The sequence below is a fragment of the Euprymna scolopes genome, chromosome 32 (assembly GCF_053919585.1).
Source record: "Euprymna scolopes isolate OS-2025 chromosome 32, ASM5391958v1, whole genome shotgun sequence".
Classification (NCBI taxonomy): Eukaryota; Metazoa; Mollusca; class Cephalopoda; order Sepiida; family Sepiolidae; genus Euprymna; species Euprymna scolopes.
In genome coordinates, this window is record NC_136513.1 from 50,188,002 (window position 1) to 50,209,196 (window position 21,195).

Consider the following 21,195-nt stretch of genomic DNA (forward strand, 5'->3'; position numbering starts at 1 on the left):
GGAAGGGGGACGAGCGAAACAGGTTAAAACAAAAAATTTCACGCAATACAAGTACCTATTTACAATGCCTCCCCACGGGACAGAGTTAGACGCCAGGGTCGTTTTTTAACGTGGAGAAACGGTACAAAAATAAAAATTGTCTCAGTCATGAAGGACTTCTCCACTGAAAGAGAACAAGAAATGGAAGTGCCGCATCTGAAGGAGAGATACTACACTTTGATCTTGGCCAAAAGGCAAAGTTCCCCAATTCACGCAATGCAAGTAATAAATTGGGCTTCTCTGAACATTTTTTTTTTTTCTGTTTTTTTGTTTAATAACTTAATGAACGTTGTAGAAATTCTATGGTTGCTTTCTTAATTAAAAGATGTTTTGGCGAAATGTAAATATTTTACCGTGATATGTGCAATTTTACCAGAAAATGAAACTAATTTATTGTTTTTCATTTTATGTTTTTATGAATTTATTTGTAACAGTATTTAAAAAAAAAAAAAAAAAAAAAATCCACTTGGATAAAAACAAAATGTGAATTGGTAACTAACTGCCTTTATAGATTTTTTTTCTAGAAATTTTAGTTAATAAATTTAGTTTTGGCTTAAAAAAAAAAAAAAAAAAAAAAAAAAAAAAAATTGCTAATGTTTAAAGTTTGCGTTCAGAAAAGAATGCAAGAAAAATTCCATGTATTCAAAATAGTTTTTATGTTGTTCGTTTGTTAAATATTAGTAAATCATTTCCATTTAAAATCCCGTTAGTATTATCTATTATATATATAAAAGTGAACATGTCTGTGTGTGTGTCTGTGTATATTTCCCTACACAATAACTCTGTCAATTTTAAGCCTACAGACTCGAAATTTGATATACAGGGTACTGAGATTTGGGAAAATCTTTGTGATCGGTTTTCGGCCAGAAATTTTGCTGTTAAGGGGTCAAAGTTCAACTAGTTGACCTTTGAGAACTCTACCAAACTCCGACAATTTTAGGTCTAAACACTTGAAATTTTAGATATAGGTTCCTTAGACATGCATCTAACTTAATAACTTGATTTGAGCCCAAAACAATAAATGTTAAGGGGTCATAATAGTTTTTTTTTTTTTTGCTCAACATACACCTCCAAACACCCGGGCAACGCCAGGCTGAAATGCTAGTGCATGTAAAAATGAGAAAATATTAACATATGAATAAGCTAAAAAAAAAAATTCATTCGCCACTAAATTTGGCTGGATGTTGTGTTCAGTTTTTTTTTGTTTTTTTTTTTTTACATGGGGGTCACCACTTATCAAGGCCCGAAGGTCACTCAGAGATAAAGGTTATTGCGTGTACAGTAATCAATGAGATAGTATTGTAGTAATCATTAGTATTGGGGGTTTTGATAGAGTGTCTTACTTAAGGGGGTGGTTTATCAGGAGTTTGTTTATGTTGGACTTGAAGACATCCAAGTTGTAGTCAGGTGGGAAACAGGCAAATGGCAGAGAGTTCCACTGGCGTGCAGTTCTAAGAAAGAAGCTTTGCTCATGGAATCTGTTTTGATTTAGGCACAGATAGAGAGTGGGGAAAATTATTGACAGTAGTTTCAGCCAGACGGGTGTTTCTTGTGAAAGATTGGCAAGGGGGAACGAGGGATTGGAGCTCAGACGAGCACCTGCCATGGAAATAGCGCTAAAACAAAGACAGGCTCGCAACGTCTCTTCTGTGGGAGAGAGGTTGCAGGGAAGAGAAAATGGCATCCCTCACTAAACCACAAAGTCTATTTTGTAGTCTGTCAAGGCAGGATAGGCTGTTTTAGCAGCTCCTGCCCAGATGTGGCAGCAGTACTCCATCCTTAGAGTACTTGGCTTTTATACAGATAGAGAATTGCATCGGTAGTGAGATATCTTCTGGAGCGGTAGAAGGATACCACCATTTTCCCAGCGTCCCTGGCAACAGATTTGATGTACGTATTCCATTTCAGATCAGGAGTAAAGGTCAAACCCAGAAGCTTGTCAAAATATGGAGCCTCCCCAAGACGAGAGCCATTCATTTCAATTGATGCCAGATGGGGATCAGAGCGTTGATGATGTAAAGATAGAAGCTTGGTTTTGGATGCATTAAAAGTGACCAGCCACCTCTTCCCCCATTGTACCACGTGCTCAAGATCAGAGGAGAGAGAATTAGAGAGAACTTTGTCATTTACGGCCTTTGATGTGTTGCCATAGATGGTCGTGTCATCAGCATAGATGTCAACGAATGATTTAAGTATGTGTTTTGGGAGATCATTAATGTAGATCAGGAAGATAGTTGGGCCCAGGATGGACCCCTGGGGGACTCCAGTATTAATATTGTGGGCCTCTGATTTCTGCCCATCAACCACTACTCTTATGAACCTATCAGAGAGAAATGATTTAATGATTGAGAAAACATTTCCAGTAATACCGTAGCTGGAATTCTTGTGAAGTAGGCCCTTATGCCATACCTTATCGAACGCCTTCAATATGTCAAAAGCAATTGCCCTGGAAAGGAAACCTTTGTCAAGAGATTCACTAATCCTATGTCATATAACCGTTAGCACATCTGCTGTAGATCTTGCAGAGTGGAAACCATATTGCATGTCACTAAGAAGGTTGTTTCTGTTGAGGTGGTTGACTACTTTATTTAATATGGATTCCAACAACTTACTCATGACACATAGGAGACTTATTGGTCTGTACTGAGAGGGAGATGACTTTTCACCTGAATTCTTAAATACAGGGCATACTGATGAGGTTTTCCAGGGTGTTGGAAAGCACTTCTTAAGGCAACACTTAAAAAGCTTTGTAAGTATGGGGCAAGTTTTGATTGGAGCTTTTTCAGCACTATAACTGGAATGCCGTCAGGGCCAGTTGCTTTACTGGAATCAAGGTTCTTGATTAACTTGGCGACCTCACGCACAGATATTTGTGTGTTGCATAGCGTGTTGTCTGTTATAGGAGGAAATACAGGGAGTTGATGTTAAATATGTAATCAAATTTTTACTTAAAATGATTCCTGATTTAATATTTATCAATAAAAATTTTTAAAAAACATTTCTAATGGCGATATAGAAATTTCTTGTTCTTGTGACTTCGACTTTTTGAAATTCCAACAAATTTCTAACACAATCAGCAGTTGCTTGTTTCTTGTTTTTGCATACAAAAGAAAGTTGTAATATTAATACTACTACTACTACGTTGAGTTTGGATGAATTATGCCCTTTTGCTTTACAGTTGCAAAGTCATTCATTATAATTTTTTTTTTTTAAACTTGTTTTCATCTCAAGCAAACGGGGGATTCTAGGGAGTTGAATGGCGAGATGTCCGTTCACCCTACATTTTTTTTTTTGTGAAAGATTGACGAGGGGGGGACCAGAGATTGGAGTTCAGACGAGCACCTGACATGGAAATAACAATAAAACAACTTCTGCAGGTTATTACAGTCATGAAGCAGGGAACCAGAAGGGTGTTCCAAGGTCTAACAGTCCAAGAGAAAAAAGTATTAGAATAAGATGCTTTCCGGCATTTAGGGACCTCATCAATAAAGGGGTAAGATTTTGCTGCTCGTCACGTTAATAGGTGTATGTACGTTGAGGTAGCACAAGGGCTATGAGTTCATCACAACACATTTCATTAAAATGCTTGTAAAATAGGCACAGTGATGCACGGTTGGAGTTTGGCCGAGAGTGCAGGTTCTATTGGATTTGATATCCTTTTTTGGATCGTGTTTAACAGTGAAAGACTAGCGGGAGATGCACCAGGCTAAACCTGTCAACAATACTTCATGCATCAGCAAATGGTGACTTTGTAGAGGTATAGGATACTCTCAGGTGTGAGTAATTTTCTAGCATGATAGAGGGAGCCTACCTTTGCAACAACGTTGGCAATGTCTTCAATGTATTTTTTTCCAATTTACATTTTGTAATTGTTAAAGGAAAGACGTTTATTCTTATGTTACCATTCACTTGCGGTTCAATTTTACTACGGACTAAAGGTTGTTTTTTAGTATTTCTCTCAAAGATTTCTAAATATTTAACCTGTAACATACTTAGTAGTCGTCTGCTTCTTGTAAGATTAATGATGCTACTAGGTCAAGTTTGGACAAATTATGTCCTTTTGCTTCACAGTCATGCTAATTAAGAGAAGGACATTACCATATAGCATGGACATATGAACAAAGCAACCATGAAACTTCTGCAGTTCCCCACCCCCATAAGAATAATGATAGCAATGATGATGATGAGCAGGAAGTGAACGCTCATATTAAAACGTACAACACAGCAGATAACATTTAGAAGTTATTTTATTTATCTCGGAAGCAAATACAAAAAATTATTTCTTTTCAAAAAAAAAAAAAAAAATTATAATAATAAAAAATAATGTGGAGGGAAAAAAAATTATAAAAAAAATTTGAAATTTGAAAGAAATTTAAAAAGAAAAAAAAAAAAAATGTCCGTAGAGCGTATTATTATCATAATTAAATTTCTTTGTTTTTGTTTTTTTTATAAGTTTTTTTTTTCTTCTTTCATTTTTATTTACTGTTTCACTCTCACTGTTTTAATTTTTTTCTTTGTAAGTTTATTTTTTTCTTTTAGTTACCGTTTCACTGTTTTATTGTTATTTTCTTTGTAAGCTAGAAACAATTCACAGAGAGGGGGGAGGGAAAAAATGGAGACAATTTGAGAAAAGTATTTTTTTTTTTTTTAATATTTTTTTGAGCATCTTTGAAGAGTAACAGTAACGTGATACTTCCGGTGACAAAAAAAACAAAACAATAACCTATCATTTAGGATAGGACACATAAAAAAGATACCAATGAGAGTGTTTTTTTTTTTTTTTTTTTTTTAAATTTTTAACTTAATTTTTCTATTTTTCTGACATAGAATGATAGGAGGAATCCTCAGAATTGACAAAAAAAATTTGATTCAGAAATGTGTATTATCTGTAGACTACGAGCCAACTGTACCACCCATGCAGTTTCTTAGCAGAGGGGATAAAAAGTCTTGTTGTAAAGTCCTGACCTTTGAAATAACCGATTCCGCTCACCGCACCACGAATTTAAAATAAAAAGAATAAATAAATTAAAAAGAGGAAAAAAAAAAAGAAAAAAAAAGGTATAAATACTCACAAACCTCAAAATTTACGCAACGTTAAAAAATTTTGATCTACTTCCTAACATGTTTTGCTTGTAGCTCTTCTCCTTTTCTCGATAGAAAAAGAAAAGTAGAATTTATCGTTATTGAACAGCCAACGAGTTTGTGTGTTTGATTGAGAAGGAAATTTATTTTTAACCAAAAGATGGAAACATTTCAAAAGACAGTGAAATCCTCCTTTTAATTTACGGACAAAAGCGGAAAGAGATGAAAGAAAATCTCGATGTTCATCGTTCTTGTGTAAATTGGAAACAAAAAAAAGCTGATAAAAGGGAATTCATTTTCATTTTTTAATAAACTTTCTCCAAAGATTATCTTTCAACTTGGATCCAAAAAGTAACCTCAATGCATATACATTCGACGATATATCCTTATAAATATACATTCGACGATATATCCTTATAAATATACATTCGACGATATATCCTTATAAATATACATTCGACGATATATCCTTATAAATATACATTCGACGATATATCCTTATAATACTTGTAAAAATTCACCCACAAATTTCCTTCTGATGTGTACTACAAAGGTTGCTGACTGGAAACGTAAAAGCCTCTAAATATTTAACTAGAAAAATCACAAAGCATTTGGAAGGACTTTGTCGAACATATAATTTGATCCAATTTAATTTTAAGGTCACTCTTCTTAGCTGGAAGTAAACGTTTGGAGAAAGTTTTACTAAAAATAAACCAACCTTTTTAAGTGTGATAAAAAAAGAAAAGTACATATAAACCCTGGACCTTGTTTTGAGTTTGTTTTTTCTCAGTCAAGAAAGAATGATTTTAGTATTTTCTGTATTTAGGCAGAAATTCATGCACGTGTGAATATCTGTCTAAATAGTTGCGATGGCATGGTTTGTAGCCTCGACTTTCTTTTTTTCTGATTTTTTTCCCCCCCTAAATCTTTCTTCAATGCAAGTTTTCTTATCTGGAGAAATTGATAATGAAGAGCTTTAGGGAGGGAAAAAAATAGAATTTAGTTTAATTTCCTTGAATGCTTCCGTCTATTAACAGAACGCGAGAACAAAATAGTTTAACTTATTTTTTTTTAATCTTAAAGAAAAAAAAAGAAAAAGACAAAATTATTTTTTTTTTTTCTTTTTTTTAAATTAATTATTTTTAGTAACCAGTTGTGAATGTGGAAGCTGCAGAAGAATATTGTATTCGATTCTCCAAATCTCTTTCTTATATATGTATATATAGATCTCCAGCTCAAAAGGAATAGATTCAATTTGTGACAAGGTTATGGGGGGGGGGGGGAAGTTGGAATACATAGTGCTGATTGACCTCCTGGTTGACCTTTCTTGAGACCCCCCTCAAGCCAACAGAAATCTTTCCTTAGTGAATATATGTCTATGGGGTGGTGGTGAGCTGACAATTAAAAACTTTTTTTTTTCTGACGTCAGCATAAAACGAGACTCATTTCCATAATAGACTTGTAGATAGTCTCAGCATTTTTATAGTTACAATATTTATACAAAGAGAGCACTCAATATTGACAATAGGGTGCATACGTAGCTGGAATTTTGAAGAGCACAGATTAAGAGTCAACAGCATCTGGTAACTAGCATTTTCTTGCGTCACATTTATTATATATCATTAATCATGGTCGACTATTCTGTTACTCTTTCTAACTCTATGAATAAACTCGTTATGACCAGTCGGTAGAAGTGAAAAGCGAAATGAAGAATTAGCCTCGGTCAAGCCATTACTTCTGTACTCTGTGTGAATGCAATCAAAATGAAATTATACAAACACCAGAAAAACCATGGATTAATCAACGTTTTAATGAAGCTTCTCGTCAGTAATTTAATTCAACTGTTCATAAGACAACTTTGTCAAAATGTTGATTAATCCTGTAAGCTTTTTTTATGTTTATATAATTTTATTTATTTGTACGGATTGAAGACTTTTGAAAGATAGTTTTTTCTTTTTTTTTTTTAGTTCAATACATTTGCACTAATATATATTTGTACTCATTTCTAATGGTGGATTCAAATTATGGACATATTTGAATATTTAAAACAGATAAAATTACGTTGATTGCGTCTGAAACCTAAAGCAGATGTTGTACAGATGAAACTTAGTTCTGCAAAATTGTGTCCACCAGAAAATATGTAACACGCACAATATTTTGTGTGTGCGGTGTGGGTATATATATGCACACACACTTTACTTTTTATTTGTTTTATATAAGCATTAATATGTTGCTACACAGCCATGAGCATGTTTCAGTCAGCCAGTTACTAATAACTGGAGACTTCTTCAGGAGATATTGCTTATACAAAAACTTAGTAATCGATTACAGACTAAACTTTTGTATAAGCAATATCACCTTAAAGAGGTCTCTAGTTACTTGTAACTGGCTAACTGAAACATGCTCATGAATGTGTAGCGATATATTAATGCTTACGTAAAACAAATAAAAAATATATCTTACCCTACTTCGTATTGAGCACTCTTGTATTAATCTCGTTAAAACTTCATTACTTTACCTCTGGAAAATAGTAACCTGGAATGATATATTTATTAGAGAGATGTCTTCTGATATTTAAGACGGTTTTCTATGAATAATTGCAGAGTTCAAGAATATCGGTAACAAAAAAGTTAACGTTTTTGATTAACTGTGTTGTCAGTGTAAAGCATATAAGAAAATGCTCTTTAACAGAAAGTGTTGACCCAACACCTGGGAGCTTGATATTGAGCTTGCTTATATATTTTCAAATTGTACATCAGATAATCTTGATTGACAAGACACTTTGTTATAATTAGGTATGCACCCCCATTTCCCCCACATCCAAATAATAATGAATAATAAAAGAAAAAAAAGACGTAAAAATATAAGAAATGATCAGAATCTTCCAAATTTTTCATCACATGAAGAGATTTTTCTTAAGCTCACCTCTTTCCAAAACAATAACAAAGCATACACAAAATTTGTCGGCTGTGACAATACCAAAATTCAAAGAAAACGGGATTGATGATGGCCACGCAAAAGAAAAAAATGGGATCAGAGAAAGGGAGAGAAAAAGAAACAAAACATGTTAGTTGCTCAGTTATCAAGCACAACGCGTCAAGACGAGCATTTAAGATAGAGACAGCACGCAATGAAAAAGGTCATCGAAAAAGCAGCAGCAGCAGCAGGATGATGAGAAATACACTGACACTTAAAAAGACGCGACCAAACGAGATTTAATAATCATTCTTCAGTTTTGGGTTTTATAGAATTTCTGAATTTTCTTAATGGCTTCTTACAATTTTGCAAACAACTTGTAAACGCACGACAATAATCAATCACCACGGATACATTTTATGCTTGCGTTGCTGGTGAAGTAGGTTGGGTGTTTTAGAACCTGAAACCTGCAGTGAAACCAATTCATCACTGATAACTGACCTTGGAGCAATTTACAAGATGTATTTTATGATATACATGTGTGTGTAAATATATATGTATGTATATACATGTGTGTGTAAATATATATATATGTATATACATGTGTGTGTAAATATATATATATGTATATACACCCACATGTACATATACAGAAAACAAAAGCCAGTTTATAAGGCAACAAAAGAGAAGAATAACAGCATTGTTACAACATAAAATGGTCACGATTTATATTAGTTCTTCCTGTCCCGATACCAAAACTAAGTTGATCAAACGACATGCAAATTGACAGACTTTTATTTTTTTTTTGAGGCAGGCAAAAAGGATTTTTTTAAATTAATAAAAAAATAAACAATCACTCAAATTCAACCATGCACAACATTTTGACAAGCATTCAAAACCATTTCTTTGTTGTTGATTTTGTACCTTGCGATATAAATTTATCTCTCGTCCGATAATCACCCAATTAATATTCAATTTATCACATTGAAATTTCAACATTAACCCCAACCCCAACTAATAAGAGAATGACATCAGAATTTTAAAAGGTTCGTAGATGTGTATACTGTATGTAAGGTCTTCGTTTCAGAGTTGACCAAGCAAGATCAGTTTAATTCCTTTTAGGCAAAAAAAAAAAATTTCCGCTTATATATCAAAAAAAATAATACATAAATAAAAAAAGGAGGGGGAATATCCAATAGTGTATGATCCCGATGACAAGAAAAAAGGCCCCATTCCATATGATCACACACTTTCATGCTCATAGCAAATGAAGAATGAGGATTTTCTTCTAGTCAGATTCACATCATAGGACTTTAAAAACCAAAACAGTTCAATAATTTCAAAAGCTCTTTCTGACATCATCGGAAAAAAAAAAATAAAAGTTAGTGGACAATATATCAACTAACGATTATTTTTTATATCATCAATCTATTTCCTGATCATGAACAAGAGTTTTTGAAATCAGTAAGCTGTTTTCTTTTAACATTTTCTATAAATTATGTACCATGGATATTCAAATTTTAAATTATGTACCATGGATATTCAAATTTTAAATTATGTACCACGGATATTCAAATTTTAAATTATGTACCATGGATATTCAAATTTTAAATTATGTACCATGGATATTCAAATTTTAAATTATGTACCACGGATATTCAAATTTTCACCTTTTTTTTACGTTCTAAGAGGAATTTAAAATGAGAACACTTTGCAACATGAAGTGACTTGTTGAAGCATTTCTTCTTTCGTATACGTTCAGCATATCAGTTGAAATCTTTTTTTTTTAACTAATATATATATATATATATATAAAGTATATAAATATGTTTTCTTTCACTTCATTCGCGTTAACAAGAATCAAGAAATTGTTACGAATTTATTTTTGCATAGATCTTGTTGGTGTGATCAGTCGAGATCGTAAACTGCTGCTGGAAAAACGCAACCGCAAAATCTTATAAACACACATGAAAAGACGTCTAGCAAAAGACACAAAAAGAAATGATCTAGTTTGAAATCTTTATTGAAATTTCTTGTTTGCAGCACAACATCAGGCGGCTGCCTTCATCGGCGGAACCTCTTGTTCACAGCTAGCTAAAAAACATGACACATTATTTGTAGAGCTTTAAAAGAGATTAAATTGGAAAAATGTATTTTTGTTATGGGAAGAGGAGGCCATTTAATTCTTACACTTAGGTTGGTTTTCTCTCTTAATTTTTCCCTGGAACCCAACAAGTCCTATGAAAAAATTAACAAAAGTAAATCAAAATTATATATATATAACTGGGAAAAAGAAAACGAAAATGTAAGCTATACTTGGAGCAATGTGTGTGTACACACAGAAAATGAAAAATTAGCTTCTTGAAATTGGAATATAGCCAAATCAAGACAGTAAATCTTGCATATATAAAATGCTCAATATTCTTTTGGATAGAGCTTTATAAAAATAATAAAAAGGGTTTATCTTAACACATACTGCAGTTTCATGGTATATCTAATCACGAGGAACATTCTTGTCACATAGTTCTGTAAATATTCGAATGCTAGTTAGAGCATAGGACAAGAATAGGCTACTAACGCTCAGATATATCATAAAAATGCAGTAAAGTGCTACGATAAGTTCTTTGTAATTATGTATCAATATATATCAATATATATATGCATCTATGTACAAAGAGGAAATGACAAAATGAAAGATCGCTAAATTATGTTGTAAAAATAAAAAAAAGGAAATTAAATCAACTGATGGCAGTGTTTGTTTTTTTTCTTTGAATGAAATTAATGAACTTTTTAAACTCCAACACCCACCCCCACCAATAGAACCACCACTGCCAACACCAACAACAAAATTATCTTTTGGAAGATATATATATATATATTTTTTTTTAACCTTTTTTTTTTTTTAATTTAATTTCCCCAAATTTCTCAGTACGGAATGTGTGCTCGTCTTTACAGAAAGCAGAATCGAAGCGAAAGACAATAAAATTGTAAAAACTTGACTAATCACACAACATAAAAAGTGAAACTAGACATGTTTTTTTCGTCTGTCTTTCAAGGGAAGGTCAAATTTTATTTTTTGTCTTTTTTCCTCTTTTTGTTTAGGGCACAGGAAAAGATGTTTTTTTCTTTAAAAAAAAAAAAAAAAAAAAAAGTGAATTTCTTATTTTTTATTTTTATCAGTATGAAAAAAATAATCTCGCAGTGGTAGGTGGCAGGATCAGTAGAATGTTTCATTTTTGTTATTAACTAAACCTTATACGTGCATATTATATGATGAGGATATAAACATACACGCAAGGTTTGTCTTTATGATTCTGCTGGCTTATTTTGTAAACACCTTTTGTTTTTGCCATGTCATTTCTTTTCTTCTTGGGTGGGGAAGAAGGAGATCTTTCTTTTCTTTCTTTCTTTCCTCTTTCTCAGCAATTTAAAAACGAAAGGCTAGAGAATTTGGTATCGTGGTCCAAAAAAATGAACATGTACTTATTAGAAAGAACATTAAGGAGAAGAAGAAGGCGGCGGCGGACAATGGAGGGGAAAGGTCAAATAAAATAACGAGCATAGAATAGTGGAACAGGCAGAAACAGGGAATCTTGGGAAGATATTGGTAAAAGTTGTCTCCCTTCATTGCATAACCACACACACACATACATATAATAGTTTCTTACAATCAGAAAAAGCGTACCACACACGAAGCAATCAATAGGAAATGTTAGAATTTTATCCTCTTTTTAGCCGTGGTATGTATGTGTGTGTCTGTGCAGGGAAAACAATTCTTTTGATAATATCTTCCATTCCATACGTATATTTTCCGTACCTTCTTGGAAGAATTGCTGTTAGATTTTGGATTGTGCTTTTTTCCTCCTTCCTCACTAGCTAGCTATAAAATGGTGCTGCGAACAGGATTTGAACCTGCAAGTCGACTGACCATTGGATTTCAACTCAAAAAGGTACAGAACACATCAGTTGCTGAAAATCATTGCTGTACATAAATGATTTATGCCCTGCTAGAAAGGACTTAGTTTTTGTGGATTCCAGGAAATGTTATTTTTATTATGGTCGTAATAAAAATGATAATATTATTAATAAAACAACGACGACGCCCACCATCATAATACGGCCAGCACAACAATCACTATGATGTGAAAAATAGCAACAGCAGCAGCAGAAATAGTTAACAACTCAACGTTTGACTAAGAGATTCCACCCATTTGTTGTTTTGTTAGGACTTTAAACAAACCGTCTTTTTTTCCTCTCTGCATGTGTGTATGCATATGTATGTAGATACGTGCATGTGTGACGATAGACTTTTTTTAATTCCCTCCCCCCTCCCGACTTCCCCCCACCCCCACCCCCTGCTAAACATCTTATTTCTTTTTCAATGTGAAAAAACTCCTTCGCTTGTGTTCATCTCGTTTCGGTTCGGCCTCTGTCTTTGCAGGTAGCGTCTGCGATCTTGTGGGAGCAGAGCTGCTACTGCTACTTTCTGCACCAGTGGCTGCGGTCATCTTTGTTATCCAAGATTCAAGCTCAGCCTGAAATAAATCAGAATTATTTTAAATATAAAAGAAAACCATGAACATCACTGACATAAAAAAAAAATCTTTTCATACCATACGTGTATCTACTATTATAGAAAAGTCACTGTGTGTGTGTGTGTGTGTGTGTGTGTGTGTGTGTGTGTGTGTGTGCCCCCCCCTTTTTTTTTTACAAGGAAGTCACCACTTATCAAGGCCCGGAGGCCACTCGGGGGGGGGGGGAGGTTATTGCGTGTACAGTAATCAATGGGTTAATATCGTAGTAATCGTTAGTAATGGAGATTTGATAAAGTGGCCTACTTAAGCGGGCGGTTCAACAGGAACTTGTTTCTGTTGGACTTGAAGACATCCAAGTTGTAGTCAGGTGGGAAACAGCCAAATGGAACAGAATTTCATTGGCGTGCACTTTTAAGAAAGAAGCTTTGTTCATGGAATCTACGTTTTGATTTAGGCACAGATAAAGAGTGGGGAAAATTATTGACAGTGGTTTCAGCTAGACAGGCGTTTTTCGTGAAAAATTTGCGAGGGGAAGAACCAGATATTGGAGCTCAGACGAGCACTTTCCATGGAAATAACGATAAAACGACAGGCTTACAATGTCCCTTCTGTGGGAGAGAGGTTGCAGGGAAGAGAAAAGAGCATACCCACTAGGCTACACAGTCTATTTTGTACTCTGTCAAGGCAGGATAGGCTGTTTTTAGCAGCTCCTGCCCAGATATGGCAGCAATACTCCATCCTTGGACGTACTTGGCTTTTATATAGATAGAGAATCACATCAGCAGTGAGATATCTACTGGAGCAGTAGAAGGATTCCATCATTTTTCCAGCGACCTTGGCAACAGATTTGATATACGTTTCATAGGTCCCGAAACAGCCGAGCCATTCTTTTGCAAATTTCACACAAAGCTAATTTATATGTTTGACAGTATTCTTATGTTTTGTACAGAAATTCATCCGATAAGTATCGACAAATCTCTCAAAAACAGTCTTTTTCTCTTAGAGATAAAAAGAAGAATTTTTACAGAGAAATATTTTATGTTACACCAGCCAAGGGAAATAAAATCTCAGAAAATCATTTCTTCTTAAATCCCCCCCCAAAAACAGATTTATTGTCATCTGGCGATAAACATCAGTGGTAGAGCATTCGACTATAGATCGAGTGATCCCCTGTTCAAGCCTGGGTGTACCTCACCATTTTATTTTAATTTCTTGTTTAATGAGTTCAATTTACAATAAAAGAAAAGGTACCATTTAAAATTGCTGCAAATCATTTTCATTTGCATATCTTAAAACTAAACATTAATCAGAAATGACTTTTCCAGAGCATTCATCGTCAAGCCCAAATATCAGTTGACATGATATTGTAAACAAACAGAGGAAATTTGATGAACAACATTATCATTATTATTTATTCATTTTTTTTTTTTTTTGCAAATTAATCCACCGGACAAATAATTCCTCGTAATATATAATAATCAATAGACGATTGATTCTATAATGATTCGTACACAATCTGCATAAATTAAAATATTATGTTTAAGCATATTGTATGACTGGGCAACGCCGGACTGCAAGCTAGTGTGTGTGTGTGTGTGTGTGTGTGTATATATATATATATATATAAAATCAATGTATTTATTAATATTGTTTCTGTAATCTTGAAAAAGGTTGCAAAATGGAAGAAATGTATATTAAATCATATTTTTCTCTGCTCAAATTATTTTCTCATTTTATACATGTTCATATATATGATGTCATGTACTTTTTTTCTTTTTTAAAGGATCAAGGAGATTTCATGTTTGTGTATAATGTCAAAGCAATATAAAGAATTTCCAGAGAGGATTGGAGAATAAAAAGTGATCATTTGTTGCAATAAAAAAACATTTTCTTCATTGCAGAGTTTTTTTGGATACATTTCTTTCCTTAGATGTTTTTTTTTTTTTGTTCTTTAAATGTTTTTTTTAGTTTTTAAAGTCAATATTTAAATTGTTGATTACACGGTGTTGCCCAGGAGTCTTTTTACTTTATTTTTCTTTTTTTTTTATATAGAATTCTGAAAATTAAATTTAATTATTACGGTATCATTTGATCAAGAAATTAATTGAACAAAATTGTAATACAACTATAACCACTTTCATTATTGCTTAAATGTTTTAAAAATTTCTATTTATGCAATGATGAGCAGCTCCCAAAACTTCTTAATTTTAACGTCAGTTTAAATGATTTTCTATTTGATAAAGTTTTAAACGTTTCCAAATTCCAATATTTGAATTAATTTTTAAAAAAGATTAGAATGTTTTTGTGTAATTATTTTCCTCTCTAAAGAAAAGGAAAAAAAAAAAAAAAAAAAAAAAGTATATACTTTTTTTAAAATTTCAAATAATATTTGAAATTTTTTAAAATTAGATGATTTAACATTACTGTATATCATTCTTAACAATTATTGGATTTTTAGTTTCAAAATTACATTTCAATTCAGGAGCATAAAAAAATAAATATGCACTAAAATTTCACTTGATCTGGATTCTATTTTTGTTCTTAATTTTAATGAGGAAAATATGATGTTGAATGATATTTGCGTTGTGAGACAGTAGATAGAGGTCGTTGAATGATATTTGTGCTGTGAGACAGTAGTAGATAGAGGTCGTTGAATGATATTTGTGTTGTGAGACAGTAGATAGAGGTCGTTGAATGATATTTGTGTTGTGAGACAGTAGTAGATAGAGGTCGTTGAATGATATTTGTGTTGTGAGACAGTAGATAGAGGTCGTAGTATCCTTTGTGTTGGTTGTACTACATTATACTCTCTATTATTTTGTAAGAAAAATGGAGCAACTTGCAAGAAGACGTTTGATTAAATTTCTTTTTGTTATTGGCTATTCCAAATTGTCTTTTATCTCAACAAAAATCTATGTTAAAAAGAACGTAATTGTTGTTCAATAAACGTATACGTACACAAACACTTAATTGTAACTGTATATTTATTTATATTTTTAAAAAATTATGAGTTTTACATCTTGCTGATTTTGATTTTTTTCAGTCATAATTGACAAATATTTCTACATTAGCAGTTGTTTGGGCAAGATTACATGATCTTTTAAATAAACTGGAGCAAAGTATGTTATTTCAGTGTCAAAGGATTTGAATAATTTGCTTAAAATTAAAACAATTTCTCTTCTTATTACAACATGTTATCATATGTGTCGGCTTGAATATTCATCAGAATTAAAAAATTTTTTTTTTTTTTTTTCAATCTGTTATCTATATTTTGAAGTTGATTCACTCCCACCCTGCAATTCTACCTGATTTTATTTATATACAAATTTTATACAGATGTGTATGCATAATTTTAAAATTAAGTATCATATTACGAATGGTATAAAAAAAAAATTAAATTTTTATACAATTTAAAAAAAAAAAAAAAAAAAAAAATCAGAAATATAAACTTCTTTTAGAGATAAAAAAATACTTTTTGTTGTTTATTTTTTAAGGAAAATTAATTATAGACAAACATTTTAATATTAAAATATTAAAGGCTGAGTTTTATTTTCATAATTACTTTACAATTTTTAAGACAAAAAAAATTTTTTTTTTTTAATCGAATCTATTTGACTTACGTCATCTTTGCATTGGAACAAGTACTCGGCGCCTGACGCAATTCTGAGGCGTAACACATGGGGACGTTTTGTGTAATCATGTGCTCGGTCGCAGGTACCACCGGTCAAGTTGATGGGAGGTTCATGGTGGAGGCGAGTGTTAGGATCCTACAAAGAAACAAAAATGGATGGCACAATAAGATAACAAATCATCATATCAATAAAATAAAAATCGCACATCATATGCACTTGTTTTGTCAAACCCAATGCAGATTCAAAAGCAATAGCTAATATAAATAAAAATACAATATTATTAGGAAATTGTTAAACAATTTTATTAATACAGAATGGAACGATAAAATTGTCACCATAGAAAAGACATGATTCCATTTCCGTTTGATGCAAACCAGTTTTTTTTTTTTTTTTTTTTTTGCAGATCATCTACTAGTTGTGCAGTTGTGTACAAATCCCAAGAGCGATAGGAGCCTTCTATCATGTCTGAAAGTGACACAATATTCAACAACCAAGATCAGAGATGTGCCACTGTACAACTCGTGCTCTCTACCAATCCAAGTTATGACAAGACCATTGCCAACATCCTACAAAATGCAAATCAAGACGGTTCAACGCTTGAAGGCAAAACTCAACAAGGTTTCCAGACACTGAAATTGTCTTTGGTGTGGTTTCAAGTGAGGGCCACATCATATCACCTCACATCTTCAAAGTCGAATGAAAGTCAAAGTGTAACTGGATGTATTGTGATCCCTTGCAATCAGGTAGCCGCTGGCAGACTCTGGGTGTGGCAGCAAAACTCTGCGTCAGCCCACGAGTCGAAAGAGACCCAGGCTTGGCTTCAGGAGTGCTACGACTTTGTACCCTTCTTTTACTGCCCCTTCTTCCTCTGACATGAACCTGCTGGGCTACTTCGTTTGGTTGTACGTCGAGAACATCACCAATATGACCTCATCAAAGCCAGCCTGATCACTGCCATCCACCAGCGCTTGTGGAAAAGGCATTCACCCAGTCCAGACTCCTATTAAGGCGGTGATTAGGGCTGAAGATGGCTACATTGAATAGATGTCAGCTCTACTACATAATCAAGTTAGCTGAATGTTTTCAATAAAAGTTTAAAAATAAAGCTGTAGTCTTCTATAGGGCGACAAATTTATTGTTCCACCCTGTATGCTAAGTACTTAATAATTTCATTTTTATCAGGGACATTAATTCAGAACAGAATATTTATGGCACTTCCGACTTAATGTGATTATGATTTGTGAATTGTAGAAAGTAGAATTGTATACATTTTGAACTTAAGAAATAAATTACTATAAGTACATAAAATTTAAATTGAACTTGGTGTTGGAGTTAATAGTTTTATTAACTACTAACCCAGAGATTATTAATTGGTTTTGACTTGACCTTTTTTTTTTTTTTTTTTTTTTTTTTACAGTTTAAATGTTGACTATTTTCCTATTTTAAATTAATATTTTATTTTTAATTTAAAATTTGCGATAACTTTTGGTTAGAAAAATTCGGATAGAGGAGATAAAAAGCACAGATGAAGATAACGTAAAAGCGAAATCACAATAACTACAAAAAAAATAAAAAAATTAACAATAATCATTAACAATTAACAATGAACATTAACTACAAATCTATTATACAATATTTTTCACGAGTAAGCAGATAGTTTTTATGTGATTTTTACTAACAAAATTGACAGACCATTAAAAAATGAGTTGTCTCCCCCTGTAATCACTACTACTTAAAGATTACCTGGTAAAAATAAAATTTCAATAAGTAAACCATTTACCATGTTCACCGAGAAAACTTTATAAAAATTTGGGAGAATTTGGATGCCATTTTTCAGCTCTTTCCTAAAATTACCAGCACTTGTTTCATGTAAATCATTTTTAATCTGAACGTTTTGCAAAAAAACAAAAGGAAATGTTGCGATGGCATGTTCACCCAATCGATGAGTGAAATCGGTTTCTTCCCTAATGTGCACTATATCACAAATCACAATGGCGGCTGATGTGCTGCAATGCTGAGCAAGTTTTTATAAGATGATTAAATGATTGTGATTCGATTGTCAAAGGCCAACCATCTGCAGATCGTCCCGATCATCAGCTCTTGACAGACACGTTTGTGCTTCCCAAGAGAGGATTACTATCATAAATAGTTACAAGAAATCTTCACAATTTCATTCATTCCCCTGCAATGCAAACCAACAGCGTTCTCAAAATTAATATCCAAACTTTGAAAAATTCAAACGGTATAACAGAGAAATCAAGAGCGCCACAAACACAAGTTTATTACAATTAATGCTGCGAAAAATTAAACGCATGAAAATGGGTTGAGTAAATGAGAAAAGGTTAATGAGGTCAAATGTATCAAAGTTTTTATGAGCTTCAATCGAAATGAATTCAGTGAAACTTACAGATTTTGCATGTTTCAAATCCTTGTAACAGGAAAGTTCAGACGTTTGAAGAATAATATAAGCTTTCTCCCAAGATCTGAAAAAAAAATGCGGCAGAACAAAAAAAGTTTAGTATTTAAAATGGAAATAATAAAAAGTAAAGCAGACGAATCATGGAAGTTGGGAGAGAAAAATTTATTTTTAAAAAACAATTATCTGCTTAAAAAAAACAAAAAAAATTAAAAGTGACCCATTGCGCTCAGATTAGATTATTTGAATGAGGAAAAAGTGACTTTACAAAAACAAATAAACTTTAAAAAATAAAAAGACAAAGCACATTTCATTTTATGTTTCAATAGTTACGTTAGTGCTTAATAAAGTCGTAGACATAATAGTATGAAAATATATTTATGGCAAGAAAACTCCAGAAACATATTTTTTACCAAAGTAACTTATAAATTAGTCTGATGTGCTCTTAAAAAGCAACACATTTTTATGTAGGATGTTCGGCATAAATATTAAGCAGTTTTTGGTGCTAATGCACTTACTGATCCGCGCTATTTTTTAAATCTTATTTCCAAGTATAATTAAAGTTTTATATGTTTTTTTATTCAATTGTAAGTATAGAATAGGTACAAAACACCCTCCCCATGTTAAGAATGGCTTTTTAAATAATAACGTTATTTCAGCATGGATCAATAAGAGCACTAGTACCGTTTTTTTATAAATCACTTGAAGATCATTAGAGAAAGAATTGAAAGTCCTCATGTGACTTATGGAATATTGATTGATCTTTTTTAATTTTGACCCAAAAATGACTAGGAAAATCGGGGGGGGGGGAATTCGATGTTTAAGATTTGCTCAAATTAAAGAATACTACTCAAATACATACAAAATTTTATATATATATATATATATATATATATATATATATATATATATATATACAGAGAGAGAGAGAGAGAGAGAAACAAAGTTGAGGAAAAATTCTGTGCACCGTGTAAAAGAAAATATATTTTTGCAAATTAAACATCAATGATGGCCTTCTGTAAATGTCCTGCTTCTGAATTTGATCAAAGTATTCATCTTCCAGCTTTGAATACAACATTTGTGGTAACGGTCAAAGTATAGTATCTGTGGTTGCCTGGTCCATTTCAGCACATGGGCCTGGCTTGTTGCGCACCTGACCCTGGATCAGGATGCTGGTTCTGTTCGGTCCTAAGAGGCCATTCTCCCAGGCATTACCACTGGTTTTAGACGGGATTATTGGTTGATTGTCAATTTCCTGATGTTCCCCGATTGAGTCCGATCATAGCAAATTTTACCCCAGGGCACTCATTTTTGAAGAAGCTGGATTTCTTCCCCTCATTAAGCCGACTTCATATTGAATTGCAATTCAAATGGCTAAACAACTTTGGCTTTGAAAAATTGACCCACTGCTTCAACTTCATCAAAAGACAGTGATGGTTAAGTTCTGTATCAAATGGAATAGACCATACATTAATGGAGAGTGCAGAAACCCCAGAATTTCCAACCATGCTGATAAATATTGGAGACAAATGCAAAATTTAAAAAAATATATAATTTCTATCCCATCGTTGTGACAGAAAAAGGATTTATCTGTATTATTTAATTATTTATCAGAGATCAAAGTTTCGATTGAAAATTTACTGTTTGATGCATGAATTTGTTTTTTTGTTTTTTTTTCAGATTGGAAAGTTGTCTTTCTCTACTGTACCTATTGGAGGCTTTTTTCGTTTGTGTTTCCCATTCATGTTTCCTGATCAATGTTCCCTCTGCATGCTCAGCCTCGGCGGAACCAGGCATTGGTTCTGCAAAAAGACACAAAATCAAAAGATCATGGCACCAATGTCAGCAAAAACATATTTTAAAAATCAGTTGAAAGAGCATCAAATTGTTAAGACAAGACAGATTGGTTGTATCCAAATGATTATCGTATAAAACAAAAGGTTTTGAAATTTTTCAGATAACAATAATTTGGAGAATTCAAACGACTACAACCCAAAAACAATCAAGATGAAAAGGTTCTTCCAAATAATCCAAACCAAAAGAAATTTTTGTTATATTCTTTAAAAATATTTAAATGTGGATATTGTATCTATATAAGTATGTTCATCCTACTTAACATTGCAAAAATCCCTAGTTTTAGCCATTTGTTTTTTTTCGCAGAGACCTACCCTGAATCTTATTTTTGCAATAATGTTATCGTTTTACGTTTCTGAATTTTTGAAATGAGGATTGGTTATTTGTATTATTTGGATTCATCAGACTACTGTTCTCAAGAAGGTCGGAAATTACATCGACTGAAACCTTGTGAAAAAGACACTCAATATGAGAACAGTAGTCGGATGAATTCAAATAATATGAATTGTTATCGTTTACGTGCAATACGCCCACATAACTTTAGTATTAAGCTTGAGATTTACATAATTTTCTTTTAAAATCAAATTTAATCATTTTAACTGTACTTATTTTTTCCCCCTTGTTCATTAATAAGAGAACAAATTAGCGATGATCCCTCCCTTTCTACGACAATGATATTCCCATCCAGCATCGCCAGCAAGCCATTCTGTAACAATCATTC

General features: G+C 32.7%; 1 protein-coding gene across 28 annotated transcripts in view; it reads right to left on the reverse strand.

Annotated features, from left to right (window-relative positions):
- Positions 1-10,042: 10,042 nt before the first annotated feature.
- The window catches only part of LOC145256347 (spectrin beta chain-like), a 648,628-nt gene continuing 637,475 nt past the window's right edge, over positions 10,043-21,195 (reverse strand). For 20 of the 28 annotated variants that reach the window (XM_080115149.1, XM_080115145.1, XM_080115140.1 and 17 more), the window contains 4 exons: positions 20,329-20,422; positions 18,612-18,687; positions 16,193-16,339; positions 10,043-12,572 (listed from right to left, as the gene is read on the reverse strand). In XM_080115149.1, coding sequence (XP_079971275.1) covers positions 12,405-12,572; positions 16,193-16,339; positions 18,612-18,687; positions 20,329-20,422 — 485 coding nt within the window. In that variant the 3' untranslated portion in view covers positions 10,043-12,404. The remainder of the gene's footprint in view (positions 12,573-16,192; positions 16,340-18,611; positions 18,688-20,328; positions 20,423-21,195) is intronic. The other 8 variants (XM_080115163.1, XM_080115160.1, XM_080115162.1 and 5 more) reach the window with 1 other exon arrangement.